The sequence below is a fragment of the Lynx rufus genome, unplaced genomic scaffold (assembly GCF_022079265.1).
Source record: "Lynx rufus isolate CCGP_SWC_20201006 ecotype Redwood Valley unplaced genomic scaffold, mLynRuf1.p SCAF_4, whole genome shotgun sequence".
Classification (NCBI taxonomy): Eukaryota; Metazoa; Chordata; class Mammalia; order Carnivora; family Felidae; genus Lynx; species Lynx rufus.
In genome coordinates, this window is record NW_025814856.1 from 17,035,545 (window position 1) to 17,058,072 (window position 22,528).

The 22,528-nt window shown below is 39.2% G+C and overlaps 1 protein-coding gene and 1 non-coding gene across 2 annotated transcripts; both read right to left on the reverse strand.

Moving 5' to 3' along the window:
* Positions 1-9,664: 9,664 nt before the first annotated feature.
* LOC124525306 (U6 spliceosomal RNA) lies at positions 9,665-9,771 on the reverse strand. The gene has a single exon (XR_006965490.1). It is a non-coding gene; the product is annotated as a U6 spliceosomal RNA (small nuclear RNA).
* Positions 9,772-12,334: 2,563 nt separating this feature from the next.
* Positions 12,335-22,170, reverse strand: SPINK8 (serine peptidase inhibitor Kazal type 8 (putative)). Its single transcript, XM_047095184.1, has 4 exons — positions 22,155-22,170; positions 20,111-20,139; positions 19,025-19,146; positions 12,335-12,410 (listed from the first exon to the last, which is right to left on the reverse strand). The coding sequence occupies exons 1-4, from the start codon at positions 22,168-22,170 to the stop codon at positions 12,335-12,337; spliced, it is 243 nt and encodes an 80-aa protein (XP_046951140.1).
* Between the last annotated feature and the right edge of the window lie 358 nt (positions 22,171-22,528).

Below are 22,528 nucleotides of genomic sequence, written 5' to 3' on the forward strand. Positions count from 1 at the left end.
CTGCAGATTGTGTCAAAATTGTGGCTTTTGTTTCCTGTGGGTAAACTGCTGACCAGCTGGCAGCCAACAAAGAAGCCAGTATTCTTCCTTGAGGCAACTGGATGGATTACAAAATAACACAACTTCACTTGCTTACGGGTTCTCCAGAAGACCTCAGGAGTTCAGATGAGGTGTCTGTGTCAGGCTGTCTCTGCATAAATAATATCTATCAGTGTCCTTTGTAAGCAGTATCATCTTCAGGCCAGGTCTGTGCTGTTTCCCTTGTCAGAATCTCTGAGCTTCTCCCTTTTAACCAGACTCAGCTCTAATCCAAATTGGCCCTGAGAGCTTTGGTCTCCTTCCAAGGTAGCAACATGACTTGAATGTTGTTTGGGGGCAATGGCTGTATAGCGGTATTTAGACCCCTGAATATTAGGCAGCAGAGAATGCCAAAAAGCAAGAGAATCCTGGATACTGTTTAAAATATTTGGAGCCCATTTCATATCCAGTTTATTCACTGACCTGTTTAATCAGGAGAATGAGTCCCAAGGATTAGTTTAGTCAAGTTTACAATATTCACAAACCAAGTGGATCATAACTGAGAGAACATTTACTTTAGAGAACAAAAAATGTTGATAGAAGTTTCTGTCTAACTTTGAATCACTATCTCTATTCAAAACTGCCAAAACAGGGGCGCCTGGGTGGCTCAGTTGGTTAAGCATCCGACTTTAACTCAGGTCACGGTCTCGTGGTCTGTGAGTTCGAGCCCTGCGTCGGGCTCTGGGCTGATGGCTCGGAGCCTGGAGCCTGCTTCAGATTCTGTGTCTCCCTCTCTCTCTGCCCCTTCCCTGTTCATGCTCTGTCTCTCTTTGTCTCAAAAATAAATAAACGTTAAAAAAAAAAACTGCCAAAACAAAAATTTTCCATTAAAAAATATACTTAAATACCTTCGCATTCACTTTTTATATGATGTGTGTATTTTTTCTTTTGCTGTAAATGTTACAAACAGAACTTTCGATCCTCTGAGATCCACTCCTGCCAGCCATCCAATTTTCCAAAAACTCAGGCATGATTCTTAGTTTCTTTTCTTTTTTTTTTTTTTTGCCTCCCCTCAACAATCCCTCAGCAAACCTGTCTCTTTAACCTTAAGCTGTAGGTTACACCTGATCACCTCTGGCCATCTCCTAGCCCAAGCCAGCTTCCTCTCTTTGTGTACTGTCTATCCCTACCCTTCCGTGGCTTGTTTCTCATATAGCCATCAGATTGATCTTTTTATTTTTTCAAAAACACATTTTTAATCTCTATACCCTACGTGAGGCTTGAACTCACAACCCTGAGGTCAAGAGTTGCACACTCCACTGCCAGCCAGTCAGGCGCCCTCAGATCTTTTTCATGCATAAAACTGGTCCCATCACTCTCCTGCCTGAAGCACTGCCATTTTTTGCTGCTCTACTAAGAACAAGAGCCAAACTCCTTGCCATGGCCCTTAAAGCACCACGTGACTTGGCTTTTGCTGACCAATATTCCTTCACAATCCACTCTTCCTTCATGCTTATCATTCCACTGCCTTGTTGCCACCTCAAGACCACCACAGGAGGTTCTCACTCTGCCTGAACACTCTTTTACCCAATATTTGCTTGGTTCACTCAGCATTGTGTCCTCCGCAGAGAGGCCTGGCCAGATTTCACGATCTAAAGTAACACCCTCTCCCAGCATTCTCTTTCTCATAACCCTTCTCAGTTTTCCCTCAGGACTTGTACCTATCTTTGTTGCTCTAGCCCAGCCTTTCTTCTGGCTTTATTAAAGAGAGGAAAATCTGGCTAGGAGCCCTCTAATCCTTGTGTGTCCTCCCTGCATGTGTAGATACTTCTATGTGAAAGTGTGTGTGCAGATTGCTTTGGAGGAGGAAAGGTGATCCCCTGAGCCAAGTAAAGGGGACTCTAGAGTCTGACTTTCAGATATGAGGAAGTGCCCGCAGGAGACAGAGTTCGGCATCTCTCTCCTACTGACCCCTTGAGCCTCAGGGCCCAGTGTTGCCATGATCAAGTGGGATGCAATGGAATAGTTAGCATGAAACCTTGACATCTATCCCCTGGGGCTTAGGGCTTATGTGACCATAGAACCTAATGCCTTCCTTCTGACTGGAGAATCTGCCCACAGCAAGGAAAAAGAGGAAGTGACCCTCACCCTGCTTCCCTAACCCCAACGAATCCCAACCCTAGCACCTAACTGTGATTCTAAATCCTTTATCCTGACCTCTAGCCCCATCACTGACAGTGATTTGACTCTTGTAATCTAACCCTAGCTCTTCTGACCCTGACTCATTCTCTTCTGACACTGACCTTGTAACCTTTGGTCCTTAAACTCAGGTCCTAAACGTTAGGCCTTTGCCACAGCCCTAACATCTAATCCACCCCCAGTCCCCCTCTAACCTTAACTCCTTTGACACTACTTTCCAACTGTAACCCAAGCCCTAGTCCCTGAACTTCTCAGACTTTAACCTTAGACCTGGTTCTAGATCCTGAGGCCCTGACATTTGTCTTCTAACCTCCTAATCCTGCCCTAATCTCAACCTTTAATCCCTAAATCCTGACTCATAGATTCTGACCTCTAAACCCTCACCCATAAATCGCTAATATCCAGGGTCCCCAGACTCCCAACCCTGACTCCACAAATGAAAAGTATTTCACCCTACCATGAGCCACAGACAAGGGGAATTGCAGCAACTCAAACTGTGCATAGGGTAAAGCACATAGTGAATGAGTGTCAGCAAGTTAATTGACCAGGCACAGAATATGAAGCAATAAGACTCCTAGAAAGCCGGGGGGAGGGGGGGCGGTATGTGGGGAAGCCAGGAAAACTTCCCTAAATACAGGATGTGGTAGCCTGCCAGCAAGTCTGAACAAAACTTCAAATCTCAGAAGATGGACAGTGAAAGCCCCAGTCATTCTGACCATACCTCCGTCCCAACACAGCAGGTCAGCTGGTCATCCTAGACCCATGATGGAAGACATCTGTCCTTAGTAAGTTGCAAAACTCTCAGACACGGATGGCTCGGTAAAGCCCTTGCTCTAGGACACACAGCAAAAGAAACAGCAATGTAATGACCACCATGATCCAGGAGATAAGAGCCATAGATAGCATTACCATTCCCCCAGTTTCCCTGGAACAATCATCAGGACTCCAGGGAGACTCCCAGAAACCAGCTAACAACCCAGCTGGACAAAAGACAGGAACCCTATATAAACCAGCTCTTTCCCTAAATTCCAGACCCTGACATGAACTAAACTTCAAGAAACAGGCACAAATTTTCCCCATGGGAACCCTGTGAGAAGACAAAAGAAAAAAAAAAAAATACATGCTCTAATAAAGATGGAATCCCAGAAGCCTCCCCTTTCTCCCATTTCCAACCCCTTCCCCACCACTAGGGTGCCCATACATAAGAGACAAAGGACAAGTAACAATAGTAATAGAAAACATTTACTAAGAACAGTACTGAGGAGGTGCTTCATCTTGCTTATGGTTATGTGAATTCTGTATGTACATTGTACTTAGGCGTAATTTGCTTTAAATTGAAGGACACTGCTAAAACCTAAAATACATATATTTGAGAAGAAAGCTGAAAAATCATCAAAGCCTCCATCTCTACAAGTTATAAAAAATAAGCAAACTAAACACAAAATTTATTTAAAAGGCAGAGTTAGGGGCGCCTGGGTGGCGCAGTCGGTTAAGCGTCCGACTTCAGCCAGGTCACGATCTCTCGGTCCGTGAGTTCGAGCCCCGCGTCAGGCTCTGGCCTGATGGCTCAGAGCCTGGAGCCTGTTTCCGATTCTGTGTCTCCCTCTCTCTCTGCCCCTCCCCCGTTCATGCTCTGTCTCTCTCTGTCCCAAAAATAAATAAACGTTGAAAAAAAAAATTAAAAAAAAAAAAAGCAGAGTTAAAAATAAGAGCAGAGATTTCTCAAAATGAAAAAAAGTATCAAAAATATGTTTATTTTAAAATTTTTATGCAGTTATGCATACAGCAAAGTGAACAAATCTTAAGTATGCAGCTTTTAAATATATATATGTAGGGGCGCCTGGGTGGCTCAGTCGGTTGAGCGTCTGACTTCGGCTCAGGTCATGATCTCACAGTTTGTGGGTTCGAGCCCCGCATCAGGCTCTGTGCTGACTGCTTGCTCAGAGCCTGGAGCCTGATTCGGATTCTGTGTCTCTTTCTCTCTCTGCCCCTCCCCTGCTCACGCTTTGTCTCACTCTGTTTCTCAAAAATAAGTAAATGTAAAACAAAATAAATTTAAATATATATATGTGCGTGTGAGTAACCATCACCCAGATCAAGATACAGAGCATTTCAAGCACCATCCAGGCAATTATAATCAATATTCCAAATGAGATTGGGGAATATTTAAGAAAATATTCTTTTTTAAAAAATATTTTATTTATTTTGAGAGAGAGAATCCCAAGCAGGTTCCGTGCTGTCAGCACAGAGCCCAGTGGGCTCCTGACCATGATATCCTGACCTGAGCTGAAATTAAGAGTTGGACACTTAACCAACTGAGCCATCCAGGCACCCCCCAAAAATATTCTTAAAGATGACAGAAAAAAACAGGCAAGAAAATGTTCAGAAATAGTAGTAATGAGGTAACGCTTAGATATTAAATATAAAGCTACAATAATTTAAATTGTGGTGTTGGAATAGGATTACATCAGTCATGGGCAAAGCTTTTAGAATGAAGGTCTTGTATGCAGAAGAATAAATATTTTAAAACCAGTAAAAAAATATTTTTATTCTTTTACAAATGTTTATTTTTGAGAGAGAGAGGATGATCAGGGGAGGGACTGAGAGGGGGGTGAACAGAAGATCCAAAGCAGGCTCTGCACTGACAGCAGTGACACCCATGCGGGGTTCAAACTCATGAACCCGTGAGATCATGACCTGAACCGAAGTTGGATGCTCAACCGACTGAGCCACCTAGGCACCCCTAAAAATTATTTTTATTTTTTTATGTTTATTTATTTTTGAGAGAGAGAGTATGAGTGAGCGGGAGAGGATCAGAGAAGGGGGGTGGGAGGGCAGAGGATCTGGGGCTCCAGCTCACGAACTGTTGAGATCATAACCTGGGCTGAAGTTGGATGCTCAACCAACTGAACCACCTAGGTGCTCCATTTTTTAAAAAAAGAATGGTTGGGTATAGACTTGTCTTACAAAAATAATTTTTTATAAATCCACTTTCATCAAATAGTGAAGTACAGGTATACATAAAAGTCAATGGCATTCCACAGAAAAGGTTAATGTTCAATAAGGTTGAGGATCCATCTGGAAGGAAACAGACTAACTCCAAACAAATACATGCTAAATTCTGCCTGGCTTTAAATGGGTAAAATGATGAAAATGTTGGAATGAAATTTAGGAAAATATGTTTATATCCTTCATGGTGAGGAGACTTTCCCAAGAAGATATGGTCTAAAAGCCATAAAGGAAAGGCTATGTCACTTAAGTAAATAAATGTCATAAAAGACCAAGAATGAACTGTAGACTGTAGTCTAAACAACTACAGCTTGTTGGCAGCTACGATAAATAAATGTCTCCTACCGACTGGCTAATAAATATGACTCTACAAATTGCTAAGTAAAACAAAACATCTCCAGGCAAAAGAAGTGAGTTGTCCTCTACTGCTGTTTGGATTAGAGTTCCATTTCTCTTGAATGGAGCCTCCAGAGGAGTCATTTCTTAAGGTAGAAGTAAAGACCAATCTATTAGGTGAGGGTGGAGGGCTCTCCCTGACATTCTTTGGAGCTCCAGCCACTCCCAATTGCCTACAGCACATCTACTCTTCAAATGCAATCCTCATCTCAAATCTGTTCTGTCCCCCACGAAATCTGGCATCTTCTCCCTCACCAGTTACCAACTGGAATGCAGTGTTTATGTAGAATTCTTGTTGTCTTTAGCCTTACAGTAGCCAGTCAAGATACTGATCTACAAAGTTACTTAGGTTGGTTGTCTTCTTCCCTATCCCTTCAGTGTGGGAAATATACAGAAATATTAACAAATATTTGCACAGATAGTGCAGTGGTTAGTGTTTGTATTCCATTTTGAGTTCCCCACATCCTGGTTGGGTTTAATTGTTTATTTTTGTGTATGTGAACCATAACTGTGGTTTTAAGAGAACTGTACCAAAAAAGATACGCTCAGAGAAGTGCTACTCCCCCCTCATTCCTACTGTCTTGTTCCCATTCCCCATTTCTTTCCGTCATTTCCCCACCTACTCCCTACAGGTAACCAACCTTTTTTTTTTGTTTCTAGTTTACCCTCTCTGTATTCCCTTTGCACAAATGAGCAGATACAGATGTATTTTATTTTATCCCCTTCTTTCTTACACAAGTGTAGTGTAGTGTAGATACTCTTTGGCATTTTGCTTTCTCCACTTACAGAATGCCCTGGAAAACACTGCATATCAGCTCATAGATATCTTTCTAATTCACTTTTACAGTTGCCTTGCTGTTTATTGTGTGATGTACTATAGTGTATTTAACCACTCTCCTATACATGGACATTTAGGTTGTTTTTAGTAATTTGCAATAACAATGCTGCAGTGAATAACTACACACACACACACACACACACACACACACACACACACATTTTTTTTAATCGTTAACATTTATTTATTTTTGAGAGACAGAGGAGTAGGAGAGGGGCAGAGAGAGAGGGAGACACAGAATCCAAAGCAGCTCCAGACTCTGATCTGTCAGCACAGAGCCCGACGTGGAGCTCAAACTCAAACCGTGAGATCATGACCTGAGCCAAAGCTGGACGCTCAACCAACTGAGCCACCCAGGCACCTCACACATATATATTTTTGTACAGAGGTGTCTCTTCAGAGTGGTAGATTCTTAGAGGAGTGAGATTACTGGCTTGGAAGGCAAATGTATACATAGGTTTGTTAGGTATTTGCCAATAATTTTGTTAGCTATGTCTTAGGTATTTCCTTCTATTGATTTCTAATTTTAGTCCATTGTGATCAGAAAACATACTTTGTATGATTTCAATCTTTTTAAATTTATTGGACATTTTTAATGGTCCAGGATATAGTCTATCCTGGAGAATATTTCACATGCACTTGAGAAATATGTGTAATTCTGCTATTGTTGTATGAAGTGTTCTGTAGATGTCTAGTGGGGTCTGTGATGTCTGTATAGTTATAGTTATTCAAGTCTTCTACTTTACTTTTGATCTTCTGCTTAGTTGCTCTATCCAGGATTGAAAAGGGGATGTTGAAATCTCCAGCTACTATTATTATTTTTATTTTTTTAAAGATTTTTGCAGTGTTTTACACCCTTGGAAGTATTGCTGCATTGGCTGGTATGCGCTTTAAAATTTATTTATTTATTTATTTATTTATTTATTTATTTATTTATTTAAATGCTTATTTTTGAGAGACACAGAGAGACAGAGTGTGAGCGGGGGAGGGGCAGAGAGCGAGGGAGACACAGAATCCTAAACAGGCTCCGGGCTCTGAGCCTTCAGCACAGAGCCCGACGCGGGGCTTGAACTCACAAGCCGTGAGATCACGACCTGAGCCGAAGTCGGACACCTAACTGACTGAGCCACCCAGGTGCCCCAAAATCTCCAGCTATTATTGTGGAATTGTCTATTTCTCTCTAATTGGCTTCATGAATTTTTGGGGCTCAATTTTAGTTGCAAAAATTTTTATATTTATATGCCCTCTTGATGGTTTGATTCTTTGATCATTATAAAATATCCTGGGGGGGCGCCTGAGTGCCTCAGTCAATTAAGCATCTGACTCTTGGTTTTGACTCAGGTCACAATCCCAGTGTTGTCAGATTGAGCCCCACGTCCGGCCCTATGCTGGGCATGGAGCCTACTTAATATTCTCTCTCTCCCTCTCCTTCTACCCATCTCCCACTTGCACGAGCGCTCTCTCTCAAATTAAAAAAGAAAAAAAAATTTTTTTAAATCCTTTGTCTCTGGTAACAGTTTTTGTCCAAATTCTGTTTTGTTTGATAGTAGTATAGCCACTCCAGGTTTCTTTTTGTTACTGTTTGCATGGCTCATCTTTTTTCATCCTTTATTTTCAACCTATTTGTGTCTTAGAATCCAAAATGTATCTCTTGGGGCACCCGGGTGGGTCAGTCGGTTAAGAGTCAGGTCACGATCTCACAGTTCATGAGTTCAACCCTGCGTTAGGCTCTGTGCTGACAGCTGAGAGCCTGGAGCGTGCTTCGAATTCTGTGTCTCCCTTTCTCTCTGCCCCTCCCCTACTTTGTTGTGTCTCTCTCTCTCTCTCTCTCTCTCTCTCAAAAATAAACATTAAAAAAAAATTAAAAATGTATCTCTTGTGGACAGCATCTAATTGGATTGTGTTTTTATTCATTCTGCCAATCTCTTTTTGATGTTAATGTTCACATAGCTGTGGATAAGGTAAGATTGTCCTGTGTCATTTTGTTATTTGTTTTCTATCTGTCTTTTTTGTTCTTCTATTCTTCCATTATTGATTTTTCTTGTATGTTAAATATTTTTGAGTGTACTATTTTCATTCCCTTGTCATTTCTTTTACTATATTTTTTTAGTTAGTTCCTTAGTGATTGCCTTAGGGATTGCAATTAACATCTTAATTTATAACAATCTAGTGCATGTTAATTCCATCTTAATTTTAATGCTCAATATTGCTTCTATATAGCTCCATCTACCTCTTCCTTTGTGGTGTTATCATCATACAAATGTCATTTTATGTATGTGTGCAGGTCATGTTGAAGCAGATTTGAACCCACCAGCATGAGTTCAGTGGAGGTTTCCACTTTGTCTCTTCTTCTCATCTCCTCTTTCCCCCTTAAACAATTTCACCCTCATATTAAATCTCTGTCCACCTCTTTTATTTCTATAGACACTTTCAGTCTCTCATATCTGAAGAAAAGACATATCCACACTGAGCAAATAGTGCCATCAGATATAAATAATTTTCTCTTTAGAGTTGTAGGATCTCTGTGTTGCATGGGACCTCAAGAAGATAATTGAGTCAGATGGTTCCTAATTCTGGTTTTGCATTAGAATTTCTGAGTTTGGGAGGCTTTTTAATTTATTAATGCATGCTGCCTGGGGTTCATTTAAGAACTTCTGATAAGACTCTCACTCTATTCTTTTCATTCTTGTTATGCTGTGTCCTAAGAAGTGAGAAGAAATTGGAGCAAATGACTGTAACTTCTAGATTATGTTGAGTAAATGTCCTTAGTCCTGAGTGATATCATTAGTCTTCAGTTTATAATTTTAGGAAAGTGCAAAAGCATAAGAAATAAACATATTAACATAAGCATGTATTTCCTCATCCTTTCTCAGTGTGTGTGTGTGTGTGTGTGTGTGTGTATGTGTTTCCCTAGGACCCTAACTGTATGTTTTATATAAGGATCTATGCAGTTTATTCTAGTAGAATCTTCACTGTGGAATTATGTGAAACTCTCTAAGCCTCGGTTCCTTTGTCATTAAAATGGGGGTATACTTCCTAAGTTTATCGTGAGATAGAGAAGTTAGTGCTTGTAGAGTATTTATTTAGAAACCTTACTGTGGCCAGGCATTACTCCAAGTATTGTGCTCAATATATTTTCTTTTTTTGTTGTTTTATTTATTTATTCATTTTTTAAAATATAATTTATTGTCAAATTGGCTTCCAAAAAATATGGAAAGCTTCATGAATTTGTGTGTCATCCTTGCACAGGGGCCATGCTAATCTCCTCTGCATCGTTCCAATTTTAGTTTATGTGCTGCCGAAGCAAGCACTCAATACGTATTCTTTGAATAGTAGTCTCTCTTTTATGTTATGGTTGTTAATTTCTCAAACCAGATCCTGGTGTATTGAAAGCCACATCACTCACATGACACATTCAGCTCGGTAATGACCGGAGAGCCCTCAGGTTATAAATAGAGCTGCCCTTGAGGTATCTATCCCCTTGTTTAGATTTCTGTGGTCATTTGCTCACAATCTATACAAGAACAGAGGGACCCCGAGGCATAAGTCATGTAGTTTTGGGATGAGAACACAGAATAGTTGATATTTTTAACATATTCTTATTAACCAAGAGAAGTGTTTGCCAGCCATATTTTCTACTGAGAATCATTTATCGAAGAAGCAAAATCTTAAGGAGTTTGATCCTCTAACCATTGGTTTCCTCCAGTGCCAGCATTTTCTTCTACAGGGAGTAATACTTGAAGTGGCAGCCATTATGTTCCCCTTGATCATCTGGTGATTCAGCAAGTTCTGTAATTCTTCATGGTAAAGTTCAGGAGTTTTCCTGCAAAGGAAATACCTGCTTAGAGAAATCAAATTTGGGAAAATGAAGAGAAAAAGTACCACATTAATAACTACACCCATAGTCCTATAGGAGGAATGCTAAACAATTATTCTGCGAATTAAGGCAGACTAGAGACCTTCTAATTTCACTGGAGAACAAAAGCACAGAGTGGAAGTGGGAAGAGATGAGGAGAGCTAAGGATGCAGGTGCCTATGTGAGTCTTTGGACCCCAGGAGAGCCATGGGGCAGAAAGGTGGAGGGTAGAGGAGGAGGAAGTTGGAGTGGAGTAGAGTCGAAGTCAGAGGCACATGGGGTGCCATGGGCAGCACAGAAAGTGGTGTTAAAGAACAGGGTCTGGAGGCTGACTAGCCAGGTTCAGGACTCGGTCCTTCCCGTTCCTAGCTGTGTATCCTTGGGCAAGTCACATCCCTCTGTGGACCTCTCCATTTTTCATTATGAAACATAGCTAATAGCAATACCTTCCTCATGGCGGGGGTTGTAGAAGCACAGGGGAGTAGATATAGGCAAAGCATGTGACACAGTGCAGGGTACATGGTTGGCAATCAATCAGTGATCATTGTTGGTCTTCCTGTCAAGGATATTGTTATTTTTTTGGTGATCCTGTCAAAAACAGTTTCCATTGTGCTTTGGGAAAGGGCTGTGGGGAGGGGCCACTATTCATTCATTTATTTGTTTCCTCTCTTTCTCCCCACACTATAGCCAATGATTTTAATGAGTTCAGTGTATCTCTTTTTGTTTATGTATTTGTATAAAATATATATCGTTTGTGTTATTTTTAGTTTATATAACGGTATGGTGTCACTTGTATTATTCCTTCTGTTGCTTTTTCTCTCAGTGCAGTATTTTGAGATCTACTCATACTTCTAAATGTATATCTGATTTATTCTGAAAATTGCATGTAACTCCATGAAGACACCTTCCACAGTGTACCAGTTGATTTCTAGACTAGTCTTACCCAGGCTGCCCCCAAACCTGCCACCATGATTTCTCTCTAGTGGAACTAGAGAATTTTCGGGTTATAGGCCTTCCCCAAGTAACATGTATGGTGGTCTATATACATCAGTTGAGCCTTGTCAACTTGTCACTGAGATTATATTAAAAGATATTGTCATAGAGTTATTACAAAAGCATGTAATCATTTTACCTGTTTTACCTTCAACCTTCTTCATATTTTGTTCCAAGATGATTTTCTTCAGTTTTATTTCTCTCTTTTTTTTTAAAGAGTCTCTCTTATTTATTTTGAGAGACATAGATAGCAAGCAGGGGAGGGACAGAGAGAGAGGGAGACAGAATTGCAAGTAGGCTCTAGGCCATCAGCACAGAGCCTGATGCAGGGCTCAAACTCATGAACCATGAGATCATGACCTGAACTGAAACCAAGAGTCAGACGCTTAACTGACTGAGCCACCCGGGGGCCCCTCTCCAGTCTTATTTATATGCCTCATAATTCTACAATGATCTCTATGGCATCAGCCGAGTTCTTGCTTTGGCCTTATGACTCTAAGGTCAAAGACACAATATCTAGACCAGAGCTAAGCAAGACCTGATCCATTCATCGCAGAATAACCTTTCATGTTCCAATTAATGTCTTTTGTCAATATCCCAGAAATTGGGCATGACAGGGAACAGAAAGGATGGACTGGATGTTCTTTACTACTGAGTTATTAGGCTAAAATACTTTTATTTCCCCAGCAGGTATTATTTTTGAGATGGCTGGGAAAATTTGAACATGAAGTACATATTAGAAGATGACAGGGAACTAATTAGGTGTGATAACAGAATTATGGGCATGTAAGGAAATGTCCACACTTCTGAGAGTGAAATGACATGATGTCCAAGCCATGTGTTAATATACCTAAGCAAAGAAAGAAGAAATTATAAAGGAAGGAAATGTGGTAAACACTTTGTACTTGGTTGGATTGATGTAATAGGCATATGATATTTACTGTTGTATCTAGTTTTATGCTTGAAAGTTTTTATAACAAAACATTTAAAACTCTCTACAACATATCAGTATATCTGATTTATTCCTAAAAGTGAAGAATGAAAGTGACTTTACTTACACAAGGTCCATCATACAGTTTAGTTATGTTTAGCCCTTCATATCTGAAAGAATTATATTTTGAAATGATCATTTTTTACTTTATGGCATATTATACATTATGACTAAATTTTCTTTGATAATCTTTAGCTAAATTTGAGAAGGAAAAACACTCTGCTTATAGTGAATTCTTATGTAACAAATATTTTATTTTATTTCTTTTTTTTTTTAAGATTTAATTTTGGGGATCCTGGGTGGCTCGGTTGTTTAAGCGTCAACTCTTGATTTCAGTTCAGGTCATGATCTCACAGTTCATGGGATCGAGCTCCGTGTTGGGCTCTGCACTGAGAGCACAAAAGCCTGCTTGGGATTCTCTCTCTCTCTGCCCCTCCCCCTGCTCATTCTTTTTCTTTCTCTCTCTCAAAAATAAACAAAAATTTTTTAAAAATTCTAAAATAAGATTTTATTTTTAAGTAATATCCATACCCGACTTAGGGCTTGAATTCACAACCCCAAGATTAAGAGTCACATGCTCCACCGACTGAGCCAGCCAGGCACCCCTGTAACAAGTATTTTAGAATACCTGTTGTTATAGATGTTTGTTTGTCAAAGATACTGGATGTACAAAACATACTTAGCATTAAATCAAATATAGAAAATTCAAAATCATCTTGAATATTTAAGTAGAAATACAGGGTATCATAAAGAGAATGTACAATAAAATTAAGGTATGAATTTGATGAAAGTTAAGGCATTATTACTGACCTTACATAAATAAAAAATGATTTTTAAGGAATACTATGAACAAGTGTCAACAAATTAGATAGCCTGGATGAAATGGACAAATTCCTAGAAACACAAATTACCTACACTGACTCAAGAAAGAGAAAATCTCAAGATCTATATCAAGTAAAGAGCTTGAATCAGCAATGAAAAAAACCTCTTAACAAAGAAAAGTTCAAGACCAAATATCTTCATTAGTGAATACTACCAAACATTTAAGAGAGAATGCCAGTTCTTTTCAAATTCTTCCAGATAATAGAAGAGGAAAAAATACTTTCTAATCATTCTATGAAGCCAGAATTACCGTGATAGCAAAGATAAAGACATCACACACACGCACACAAACAAGACTATAGGGGTGCCTGGGTGGCTCAGTTGGTTAAGTGTCCAACTTCAGCTCAGGTCATGATCTCACAGTTTGGGAGTTCGAACCCCAAGTTGGGCTCTGTGCTGACAGCTCAGAGCCTGGAGCCTGCTCTGGATTCTGTGTCTCCCTCTCTCTGCCCCTTCCCCGTTCATGTTCTGTCTCTCTCTCAAAAATAAACATTCAAAAAAAAATTAAAAAGACTATAGGCCAATATCCATTATGAATATAAATGCAAAAATTCTCAACTAAATACTAGTAAACTGAATCCAACAGCATATTACAAGAAGTACACACTATGACCAAGCAAGATTTATCCCAAGAGTGCAGTGTGGTTCAACCTAAAAATATCAACCATATCTATGCAATAACATCACTTAATAGAATGAAGGAGGTAAAAAGGACCTGTTCTTCTCAATTGACATTTAACAAAACCCTCATAGTATTTGGCAAAATTCAACACTTTTTCATAATAAAAACACTCAGAAAAAGAAAGACTAGAAGGGAACTTCCTCAACATTATAAAGAACACTTATGAAAACCCCACAACAAATATCATACTCAATGGTGAAAGACTGGAAGGTCTCTCATTATTTTTTAAAAAAATTTTTAATGTTTATTTATTAAAAAAAATTTAATGTTTATTTTTGAGAGGGAGAGAGACAGAGCATGAGTGAGGGAGGGGCAGAGAGAGAGAGGGAGACACAGAATCCAAAGCAGGTTCCAGGCTCTGAGCTGTTAGCACAGAGCCCGAATTGGGGCTCGAGCCCACAAACTGCAAGATCATGACCTGAGATGAAGTCAGATGCTTAACCGACTGAACCACCCAGGTACCCTTGAAAGATCTCTTTCTAAGATCAGGAACAAGACAAGGATACCTACTTTTACCACTGATACTCAACATTATGCTAAAAGTTCTAGCCAGAGCTTTAGGCAAGAAAGAGAAATTAAAGGCATCCAAAATTTTATTTGTCAGTTTTACCTCAATAAAGCTGTGGTAGGTAGAGTGATCCAAATTGGAAAGAAGAAGTAAAACTATCTCTGTTTGAAGAGGACATGATTCTACATATAGAAAATCCCAAAAAATTCATATAAAAACTACTAAAGCTAATAATTAGATTGTTTCAGGGTACAGACCAACACATGAAAGTCAGTTGTGTTTCTATACAGCATCAGTGAACAATCTGAAAATAAAATTAATAAAACAATTCCATTTACAATAGCATCCAAAAAATAAAATACCTCTGAATAAATTTAGCCCAGTAGGTGAAAGACTTGTACACCACAAACTACAAAACATTTCTGAAAGAAAATGTCTTAATAAATGGAAGCCTCCCCCATGCTCATGGGTTGGAAGACTGAATATTGTCAAAATGTCCATATACCCAAAGCAATCTACAAAGTCTATGTACCAATGGCTTTTTTTTCCCTTGCAAAAATGGAAATGGGATCTCAGATCTATAGTAGTATTAAAAAACAACAGCTCTGTATCATAGTGAAAACAAGCAGCCCGGCAGCACCTAGAGGGGACAAGATGGTTTGGGAACTCCTTCAGAGTACCATTACCAAAGAATTGTCATTCCTTGACCTGTCTGATGATTCTCTAGAAGACCCACTTGGAGAGCTGTTTTTGTTTGACCTAACTCAGAGATACCCCAGTGTGAACAGCCTTTTCCCCTGGGAGCATTTGTTGAAAACAATCAGAGGCAATGTTTCAGTATCGTGGCTGTCTTATGGTGGATAGCAGTTGGAGGAAAACAATAAGCCAACCAAAAGCTTAAAAGTAAAGGTGGAGGAATGAGATATCCATAGGAGGTTTTGAAAAGCACTAAGAAATTCCCGGGAATCTAGAAGACCATGAACATGTGTAGGGCTATGTGCATGATCAGGAAAGACCCGAGAAGGCCTTAAGCTCTCACCTCTGGCTAATCTTGAAGCTCTCCAAAAGCAGGAAGCAAAGGCTAAGTGTTGAAGACATTCCTCAACACATACAATGTTTTTGTTGGCAAAAACTGGGAGATTTATTGGTTCCAACCATTTGAGGAAAATTTTGTCTAATCCCTATGAGACCACTAAGATAATTGAGTAGGACTTGTCAGTGACCATACATGACAAAGAAGGCAGACTTCACAGAATTATTCCAGAAACCATTAAACTAATAAATAGCAGCAGCAACAACAAACAGCAATAGCAACGAACCTTGGAGAATGGAGAGAATCTGATTTCCAGTGTTGCCACAACATATTATTTAAAATCACAAAAAATTGTGATGTATGCAAAGAAACAAGGAAGTATGGCCCATACACAGGATAAAAAGCAATCAATAGAAACAGTCACTGAGGAAGCCCAGATATTAGACTTATGAGACAATGATTTTAAATTATTTTTTTAATGTTTTATTTATTTTTGAGAGAGAAAGCATGAGCGGGGGATGGGCAGAGAGAGAAGGAGACAGAGGATCGGAAGTGGGCTCTGTGTCAACAGCAGCCAGCCCCATGCAGGATTTGATCTGAGCCACCTAGGTGCCCTTTAAATTAGTTATTTTAAATATATTTAAAGAACTAAAGAAAACTATGTCCAAAGAACTAAAGGAAAGTATGAGAATAATGTCTCATCAAATAGAGAATATCAATAAAGCAATAGAAATATATTTCATAAACAACCCAAATAGAAATTATTGAAGTGACAAATATAATTATCTGATCGCTTCTTGGCCTTTTGGCTAAGGTCAAGTGTAAAAATGTAATTATCTGAAATGAAAAATTCACTGAAGAGGATCAACATCAGATTTGAGCAGACAGAAGAGTAAGTGAACTTGAAGATAGGTCAATTAATATTGTCCAGTCTGAGGAAAAGAAAGAAAAAGTAATGAAAAATGAGCAGAGTGGGTCAAAATACTTCAGATAGCAAGTAAAAGAAGAAGCCAGTTCAAATTTGGGGGAAAAAAATGAACAGAGGTACAAAGAAATGGAGGCTACCAACAAGTGTATCAACATATTGGAGTCCCAGAAAGAGAGGAGAGGAGAGGACAGAAAACATATTTGAAGGGGCACCTGGATGGCTCAGTTAAGTGTCTGACTCTTTAAAAAAAATTTTTTTTAATGTTTATTTTTGAGAGAGAGAGAGAGAGAGTGAGGAAGGGGCACAGAGAGAGGAGACACAGAATCTGAAACAGACTCCAGGCTCGAGCCCAACTGTCAGCTGTCAGCACAGAGCCCAACACGGGGCTTGAACTCAGGAACCATGAGATCATAACCTGATTTGAAGTCAGATGCTTAACCAACTGAGCCACTCAGGTGCCTCTTAAGTGTCTGACTCTTGATTTCAGCTCAGGTCATGATCTCATAGTCATGACATTGAGCCCTGCATCGGGCTCTGCCACTGAGAGGCTGCTTAGGATTCTCTCTCTCCCTCTCTCTCTTTCTCCCTGCCCACCCCTCTCTCTCTCAAAAATAAATAAACTAAAAATAAATAAATAAATTTAATTTAATTTAATTAAAAAAAACATTTGAAGAAATAAGGGCTGAAACTTTCTAACTTTGATTAAAAATTTGATTAAAAAGGCATTAATAGGGGGTGCCTGGGTGGCTCAGTCGGTTGAGCGTCCGACTTCGGCTCAGGTCATGATCTCACGGTTCGTGAGTTCAAGCCCCACGTCGGGCTCTGTGCTGACAGCTCGGAGCCTGGAGCCTGCTTCGGATTCTGTGTCTCCCTCTCTCTCTGCTCCTCCCCTGCTCATGCTCATGCTCTGTCTCTGTCTCTCTCCCTCAAAAATAAATAAAACATTAAAAATAAATAAATAAATTAATTAATTAATTAAAAGGCATTAATGTACACATCCAAAAAGTTCAATAAACTCAAAATAGGATAAACTCAAAGAGATCCACATATGGACAAATCATTATCAAACTGTGGAAAGATGAGACAAAGAGGGGATCTTGAAAGAGGCAGTAGAGAAATGAATTATCACATACTCTGATGCTCTGTAGGATTAACACCTGATTTCTCATCAGAAACCACGGCCAGAAGACAGTAAGATCATATAAAGTGCTGAAAGAAAGTGACTGTCAACTGAGTCTATAACCAGCAAACAGTATTGTCTTCAGAAATAAAGGTGTGTGTCTGACTCTTGATTTTGGCTCAGGTCACGGTGTACTTTAGACTGAAGTGAAAGGACACTAGACAGAAACTCAAATACACATGAAGAAACAAAGAGAACCAATAAAGGTAACTACATAGGAAAATAGAAAAGATAGTATAAATGTATTTTTTCTCTGTAAACTTTTTTCTCCTGAGTTAAAAGACAACTAACTAAAGCAATAATTACAAATCTACGTTGATGGGCATACATGTATAGAAGTATAATTTGCATGATAATGATACACAAAGAAGGGTGAATAAGCATGGGGCTATATAGGAGCAAAGTTTTTAAAATACTTTCATAATTAATGTATCAATCCAAACTAGATTATAGTAAATTACTTTTAATTCCCATTTTAACTACTAAGAAAATATTTCAAAAAATATAGTCAGTGTGAATTCTCTGGAAGCTGTCTCTCCAGTATCTCTTGGTTTTAGCATCCTATGAGTCTATGATGGTCTAAGTTCCCCAGATTGTGCATTCTGATTGTCAGATGTCTATACCAGTGATTGAGGCTGATGCCAAAGTTGTTTGCCTCACCAAGTGTTTTATGGGTTCTAGTGTAAATTTTGATATTTATGCAGCAAGGCATGCAAGAAAGTCTAATCCTGCCCAGCTCAACATCTCTTATTGTGACCAAGATTATTATTTCTTCTTTTAAGAAGACAAGAGGAAACAGAAAGACATAAGTTTTTTCTACTCTCATGTCTTTGCTTTTCTCTCTCTTAAAGTATTGGACTTAATCTCTAAATTTTAGTTACCCAGGGGTGTAGCTTTTCTCCTTAAAGGAGAAAGCAGATATTACCTCTGTAAGGCAGCCTCCGTGATAAAAACTTTGGTGCCTCACTATTATTCCTCTCAGACCAAAGAATTGGGCGTTTCATGTGGTTGTCTCCCAAATCTTCTAACATATGATGGGGCCAAAGACTAAACCACATAGCTAAAGCATGAAAGGTAAAAGAAAATTGGAAGCTAAAGAAAGTTATTTGAGAGAATAATATCCATTCAAAGGTCAATAAGCCATCAGCTGGGAAGATTCTACACCCAGCCCACTCCTCCTCTTCTTCATCAGCATTTGTTCTTTGGCCTGAGGGGGCTTGAGGGTAACCCTCATCTGTGATCACATGATCTGAGTCCTGTGGCTACTTGCTACTGAGAACTTTCCACTTGATACTTAGCCAGGCCAGACAGAACACTCTCACCTCAGTGGCTTTCTGTTTCTGCATTGTGTGAATGAGATCCCTTCTGGGAACATAGGGAAGGATGGAAGAAATGGAGGAGTCTCTGGAGGGAAGATCGAACTATTAGGAAGTGTTCTGAGGAGGTTACTCCTATCTTGTCTACCTTTAGCCTCCTGACAGACAGAAGGGAGAAGAGAAATCAAGACTTACAGAATTTTGGAGCAGAGATGGCATTCACCACTGTAGGTAACCTGGTCACTGCCACATATGGGTTCACTTGGCTTGATGTAAGAGATAAACCAGCACTTATTTATATTCTCGATGCACTCAACCTAAAGATGAGACACAGATTGCTGCTTCAGATGCTTTACTCCAGGTCCTCTGACCATCATCACTGGTAATGGGGGGAGGGGGACTGAAAAAGGAACGCTAGACCAGGAGTTTAGAGAAGGGTCTTTAGCAACTTCAGTGTTTGGCCCCTGGCACTTAACCAATATTATAATATAATATAATATAATATAATATAATATAATATAATATAATAATATAATATAATAATATAATATAATATAATATAATATAATATAATATAATATAATATAATATAAATTATAACTGGCACTTAACCAATAATATAACTATAATATAATTAATATAATATAATATAATATAACATAAATTATAATATAACATATGATCTGTGAACTCCCCAGTCTGAGCTAAAAGACTCATCAGGATGAAAATCCCTGCCCTATCAACTACCAAATGTGATTGTTGGATTACAGAAAGGAAAATGTCTTTCAAGGTTAGACTTTTCTTATGAACGTTACCGAGTGACTTATATATGGTGCTTCAGACATTAGTGATGTCAAACTCACCACAGCAGAGGTAAGATACAGAAGGAAGGGGACAGAGAGAGTACATTGTGGGGCCTTAGTGTGTGGGGTGCAGGATGTACATTTTGGCATATCTTAGCTGAAAAAATGTCCACTGCAGCATAGGACAGACCTGGATTTGAGCCATGATTTCGTCCATTTAATGGTTCAAAATATTTGCCTTCTATCCCACAAGAGAGTATGAACTGACTGGAATAATGCATGGGAAGAGGGCTCAGGAACATATGAAATGGTTGATGGTTGATTCACAACACATGGTTGATGACCCAGATTTTATTGTGGTATATTATTCCATGTCAACCCCCTCTGTCCCCACCTCTCAGAAGAAAAATCTGGGGCTATCGAGGAAACTGGCGTGCTGCCCATTCCTGTTCTTGGGAACCAAGGAAGTAGAGCTCACCTTCATCTCTTGTAGGCGAGCCCCTGCACCTGCAGGAAGAGGGAAATCTGGAAGACAAAAACACATTCAGAAGAGTTGCTCTGTCTTCTGACCTTAGGGGGAAAAGCTAGGATGAAGGAGACCCTGGTTGGCACACAGAAAGTATCAGATCCCTAAGAAGGGGCTGGGATTGGGGCACCCAGGTGGCTCAGTTGGTTAAGCATTTGACTCTTGATTTCGGCTCAGGTAATGATCACACAGTTCCATGAGATGAAGCCATGCATCAGGCTTTGCTCTGACAGCATGGAGTCCGCTTGGGATTCTCTCTCTCTCCACTCACCCTCAGAATAAGTAAACTTAAAAAAAAGAAAGGCCCGGGTTCTTCTGTGATGCATACTGCTCTCTAAAGAAGTGAAGAAATAGGGAACTTGTGACCCCCTCCCTCATGTAAAATGGGGATCTTAATTCTGGCCCTACCCTTTCATAGGTAAATAACAACTTTCATAATCCTTCTCAGTTGTTTTAGAAAACACTCTCTAAATTACAAATTTCCATGAAGCAGTTATATTGAGATACCTTCAAAGCTGCTGACTTTCATTAAGGCTTCCATATATTTTTTCTTTTTTTTAATTGAAGTGTAATTAACATACAATGTTATATTAATTTCAAAAGCTTACATACTCTTGGCCCAAAGTGAACTGTGTGGGTCCACTTACATGTGGATTTTTTTCAATAAGGACAATATTGAAATGTAAATGTATTTTTCCTTATGATTTTCTTTTTTTTAATGTTTATTTATTTGAGAGAGAGAGAGACATAGCGTGAGCAGGGAGGGGCAGAGAGAGAGGGAGACACAGAATCCAAAGCAGGCTCCAGGCTCTGAGCTGTCAGCACAGAGCCCCACACAGGGCTTGAACTCATGGACCATGAGATCATGACCTGAGCTGAAGTCGGAGGCTTAACCAACTGAGCCACCTGGGCGCCTCCATGATTTTCTTAATAACATTTTCTTTTCTCTAACTTACTTTATTGTAAGAATACAGTACACAATACATATAACATACAAAATATATGTTAATCAAGTGTTTACATTATTGGTAAGGCTTCCAGTCAAAAGTAGGCTTATTAGTAAAGTTTTGGGGAGCCCAAAGTTATACACAGATTTTGACTGTACGAGGGAGTAAGGGTCAGTGCCCCTTACCCTGCATTGTTCAAGGGTCCACTGTATATGTGTATAATACTTTATTATATATAATTATATGTTATAATGATCTGATATAACAATCATATTTACATTATCAACTCTATTTATATATAACAGCTTTATTAAGATATGATTTACATACCACAGAATTCACCCATTTGAAATGTACAGTGGTTTTTAGTATATTCACAGAGTTGTGCAACCATTACCACAATCAGTTTGAGATCATTTTCATCACCCCAAAAAGAAACCCTGTACTCGTCAGCAGTCCCTTTTCATTCCTCCCTCCATACCCCCTCCCTTCCCCCACCCCAGACAACCAATAATCTACTTTCTGTCCTTTCTGGACACTTTATATAAATAGAATCATACATGTGTAGTCTTTGTGTCTATCTTCTTTCACTTAGCATGATATTTTAAAGGGTTATCCCTGTTATTGTATGCATTAGTACTTTATTCCTCTTTATAGCTAAATTTAATATTCCATTGGATGTAAATACTATGTTTTACTTATTCATTAATCAACCAATGGACATCTGAATTGTTTTCACTTTTAGGCTATTATGAGCAAGGCTGATATGAACATTTATACACATTTTCTGTGTGGCCAGGTGTCTTTATTTCCCTCAGGTGTATACCTAAGAGTGGAATCCCTGGGTCATATGGTGACCTTTTGAGAAACTACTGGACTATTTTTCAAAGAAGCCGAACCATTTTATATTTCCAGTGACAGTGTATGAGGATTCCAAGTTTTTCACATTCTTGTCGACCCTTGGTATTTTCTCCCTTTTTTATTATAGCCATCATAGTGGGTACAAAGTGGTATCTCATTGTGGTTTTGATGAATATTTCCCTACTGACCGATGATGTTGAGCATCTTTTCATGTACTTATTAGCCATTCGTTTATCATCTTTGGAGAAATGTCTATTCAGTTACTTTGCCTATTTTTTAAAAATTGGCTTATTTGTCTCTTTATTATTGAGTTGCAAGCGTTCTTTATATATTCTGGATACTAGTTTATTGGCACTTGATCAGTCTTTCCAGCCACTGGTCTGTCACACTGTTGGACCAGGGACCATTTCTGCCTTATAACCAGGATCTAGCTCAGTTTCTGGAACAAGCTGAGCATATGGTGTGTAGTTATTGGATATGTATATAAGTGGCGTGTCAACTAATGTCAACAGCTGATGTCAACAGCAGGTTTCTTCCCTGACTCACCACCAACCTCAGTTTC

Coding starts and splice junctions, on each gene's coding strand:
- SPINK8 (XM_047095184.1), bottom strand. Junction 19,147..20,110: donor CTCGCCTACAAGAGATGAAG/GTGAGCTCTACT, acceptor TCTCATCTTTAG/GTTGAGTGCATCGAGAATAT. Junction 12,411..19,024: donor CATCTCTGCTCCAAAATTCT/GTAAGTCTTGAT, acceptor TAATTCTTTCAG/ATATGAAGGGCTAAACATAA.